The sequence below is a fragment of the Dysidea avara genome, chromosome 8 (assembly GCF_963678975.1).
Source record: "Dysidea avara chromosome 8, odDysAvar1.4, whole genome shotgun sequence".
Lineage (NCBI taxonomy): Eukaryota > Metazoa > Porifera > Demospongiae > Dictyoceratida > Dysideidae > Dysidea > Dysidea avara.
This window is the reverse complement of record NC_089279.1, coordinates 32,992,367-32,996,349: the sequence shown is the minus strand read 5'-3', so window position 1 is coordinate 32,996,349 and position 3,983 is coordinate 32,992,367. Positions and strand designations below refer to the sequence as shown.

The 3,983-nt window shown below is 34.7% G+C and overlaps 1 protein-coding gene across 1 annotated transcript; it reads right to left on the bottom strand.

Annotated features, from left to right (window-relative positions):
• Positions 1-677: 677 nt before the first annotated feature.
• On the bottom strand, positions 678-3,983 carry LOC136264951 (BPTI/Kunitz domain-containing protein-like). The gene is made up of 5 exons (XM_066059716.1): positions 1,840-3,983; positions 1,547-1,711; positions 1,335-1,496; positions 1,055-1,117; positions 678-742 (listed from the first exon to the last, which is right to left on the bottom strand). The coding sequence occupies exons 1-5, from the start codon at positions 1,934-1,936 to the stop codon at positions 678-680; spliced, it is 552 nt and encodes a 183-aa protein (XP_065915788.1). The 5' UTR covers positions 1,937-3,983.

The following is a 3,983-nucleotide window of genomic DNA, read 5'->3' as shown; positions in this document are numbered from 1 at the left end:
TACTTGTATATTTAACTAATGTTTTTGTGCTTTGTGTTTTATTGTTTTTGTATCATGCTTTATGATGCTTTTTACTGTGTTCTGGGGTTGTTCTGTTTATTGTTATTTTTGTACTGCAACAAGGAGGAACGGCTGCAGCTGATTGTTGTCAGTTTAAATAATAAATCAATCAATCAATGACATAATCATTTCTCATGTATTGTATAGCAACATCGTATTATAGTGTAGATGGAATTTATAGTGTAGATGAAATTTTCTTGAATTTATGTTTTCATTATAATTGTTTTGTAAACAAGTCATGTTATATACATATATAGGATGAATGCAGTGAGGATCCAGGAAGGTTTCTGCATGAGGTTTCCAGAAACTGGTCAAGCATATTTAAGCAGTTAAAATTGGTTTTGTTTTGATTTAAAAGTATCAAAGATTCAGATCGAAATACTCTAATAGAGCAGTCAGTTATTCTAATAGAACAGTCACATTTTATATTAAAAGTTACTTATATTTTACCAACACAGTAAAAATAGACTAAAATCATATCTCAGAGTGTTTATGACCTGAATTTTTTTCCTGGGGGCATTCCCAGTGTCCCATGCATGTCTGTTATATGCATATACTTTACAAAGCTCCTCTTGCTCCAGCATGATAATTTTAAAGCCGCATGCAAATTAATTTTATTATTGCATTGGACAAGCTGTACCACATGACATGTATATCTGGCCCTCGGTTGAACATCGCCGTGCTACAGAGTAACATTAATCACTTACATATTATTAGGACATAACATACGTATATGACATATACAACCATAGTATGATCCTATACATGTAAAGTTTTTAACCAAATACACTTGTGAAGGTGAATTAGAGAGAGACATTGTTTGTAAACAAACATGGACACAAAGTTTGCTAACATGATACATCTAGAAGTGGGAAATATATTTAGGATGGTACTGCACCACCCACACACAGTGTATATCCCATATAATGTGGTTGACTAAAGGCTGGACACAAATGCAACACACAACTACATGTTATCAATCAAACTAACTTACATTGTGGTAATGAGGATCTTGGCTTTCCTGATGAAGCTTGCTGGGGTCTTACAATTGGTCTTCCTAATGTGGCAGCACAATTGAAGTGGATTAGTTACATATGTATGTACATATAGACAGGATGTTTAGGTGAAATACAACATTTAATTAGCCAAATATTTACATGGGCCTAAACTACCAGCCAACCTTATGATGTACTGTTACATTGTAAATGAATTAGCACAGATATGAGTAATACTAATCATGTCATGTTATTTATTATTTATGCCTTTCACCTCACCAGAGCACTGTGAAGCACAGTCAGTGGCTGATGAGAATCTGTTGTCATTGCCTTCACAGCCACCGTAAATGAATTTTTCACATTTACGTGATGTTACATTGTAAAAGTAACTGGGAACAAATGCTCTACATGGTCCAGGGTCTCTCTGGAGAGTGCACCGATCTGTAAAGTGAATGTCAAACACTACACAACTGTGTTGTCATCACACTTACCACATTTGCAGGCACTCTCACAAAGTTCTCTAGTTTTAAATCGATTGGCATTTCCTCTACATCCACCATATGTAAAGGATTCACATCTTTGTGAAGCCGAGTTATAAAACCATCTAGGAAAAGCTGCTCTGCACGGTCCAACTACCATAGGAAGGCTACACAGGTCTGTTGAATGAATAAATAGTTGCACTATATATTACATTAACTGTGCACTTACACTAACCAGACACTTATAGAACTATATTTATATAACATACAAAATATTATATATAATATATATGCAAACTCTTTACCATTCACTGCACGTCGTTGAGGATCAGATGGCACCAGTACATCCCCATTCACGTAAACAGTCAGGAAACATATCACTGTAAAACTTAGAAGCTGCATAGCTAACCTAACACTGGACAACTTCTTAAAGTTAAATCAATCAAGCATTTTTACTCTTTATATAGCTGCTGCATAACCTTTAACCTTTGTGAAGTCATAACATGTACATTGTTGAAAGGTGTAGTGTAAACTTCCTGCTGACATAATGTGTACAACATCAGTGCAATCAGCCAGTGCAAGCTACTATGGTTCATGATATTAAGCGTACAAGAAAGCCATTATAGCATGAATCAACACATTGTGCTGTCAGTGAAGAAACAGGACACAAAAGAGGTCAAAGGTAAGTCCATGGTGCATGTGCTGTATGCATATTGCAGTATATATGCCAAACTAAAAGAGCACTTGTCAAGTTGAAGTAATGTCTAACAGCAAAATCAAGTCTGTATCCTTAGTTGTTATTGAGTTGAACTTGTTTAAACCCATACTCTGCTGGGGATGTGGGTCTGGTGTAATTGAGTTTGCTCCATTCTGAGTATAAAGAGTTGTAACCATGTTGTCAATTTGTCTTTAATGAACAAAATAAGAATACAAAGACCCACACAGCTAAGTTGTCAACTAAATTGTTAGATTGTAATGTAGAAGAACAGGCTCAAAAACATCATGAGAGCTTGAAAAGAAAAAAAACAAAAAAAAACAAGTATGTGAGCAACTAAAGAGTTAGCCAACTTGAGAGGTTGCTGCCAACACTTAAGATCACTAACCTGACACCATAAGGAGCAGTTAATAATTTAACACCATCAAATACGCATCTCTACCTTTTGTGAAATACAATCAATGTATAATAACATAATACTGAGAATGAGATAAATACACACATGCAGTGCTCACACACTGTGTATAGTTTGCAAAGTCAACTAAAGAGGTTAGCCACTAACAATTACCCTATATATATATCTTCATAACTATACTTATTGGTGTATTTTATCTATTGTGCCATTCAATCATATGGCAACCTCAAACTTAATTTGACCCAAACTTATCCTAATATTATTATAGCTACAAGCCTCCACAGCCAATAATTAAACTTTTTAGAAATCAATAAGTGACGTACCTCACTATAAGTTATTAAGGATCTGTGAGTACTCAGTAATATGACTATAAAACTATTGAATGCAGAAAGACTCCTAGTGGGTGACCTAAACAATTTGCATTTTATAAGGCACACAAGGAATCCTTACACATTCAATCAACACTTAAACAGCAACTTCTTGATTTGGAAGTGAAGGACCAGGTTATTGAATCATGGCAGTAAAACTGCTGAATGCAGGAAAGACACAGTGGTGACTTCAGCCCAGTAAACACATTGACTTATTTAGTACTGTGAGAAAGCATAAGCCTGAAATGTTGATAAATCAAATTGAATCACCGTAGAAAAGAAAATCCCATAAAAGACTAAGTGGTATCACAAGAGTTGATCCAGTGCATGATAGAGTACTATACTGATGATATGTACATGTTGTTGTGTATACTATAGTGATGTATCACATATTATGATCATATACTGTCCATTACATGATGCTAGTTACAAACTTAGCTAGCTGGACTTTCACTGAACCCTGAAATCATTTACATATACAGGCCAGTTTGGTTTCAATTCTGCACTGGATTCAAATCATCACCAACACACACTACATCTATTTAAGCCACCTTTGGAACTACATAGCTATATATACAAAATACTATATATTCCATAGTAAGTCAGACTCAGCTTCTGAATGGCATGCACTGTAATTCATAGGTGTAGCAAGATATAGGTGAGACTCTTAGTCTAAACTCTCGGTTTGGTAGATCAGTGTTGAAGAGCAAAAAAAACCCAAAAAACAACAACAACAAAAAGCAACAAACAAACAAACAAAAAGACAAAAACAAAAGGTCAACACCTGCTAAGAATGAATCCCTCTACCAAATATAGATTATACCAATGATAAAGCACATAAAAATCCTAATTTACAACTTCATAGTTTACTACAGTGCTACTCTGTATACTGTGACTGTTTTATTAGAGTAATTGACTGCTCCGCTATTAGAGTATCTTGATTTTTTTTAA

Coding starts and splice junctions, on each gene's coding strand:
- LOC136264951 (XM_066059716.1), bottom strand. CDS start 1,936: ATGCAGCTTCTAAGTTTTACAGTGATATGTTTCCTGACTGTTTACGTG. Junction 1,118..1,334: donor CTGTGCTTCACAGTGCTCTG/GTGAGGTGAAAG, acceptor CTGCCACATTAG/GAAGACCAATTGTAAGACCC. Junction 743..1,054: donor AAGATCCTCATTACCACAAT/GTAAGTTAGTTT, acceptor GTTACTCTGTAG/CACGGCGATGTTCAACCGAG.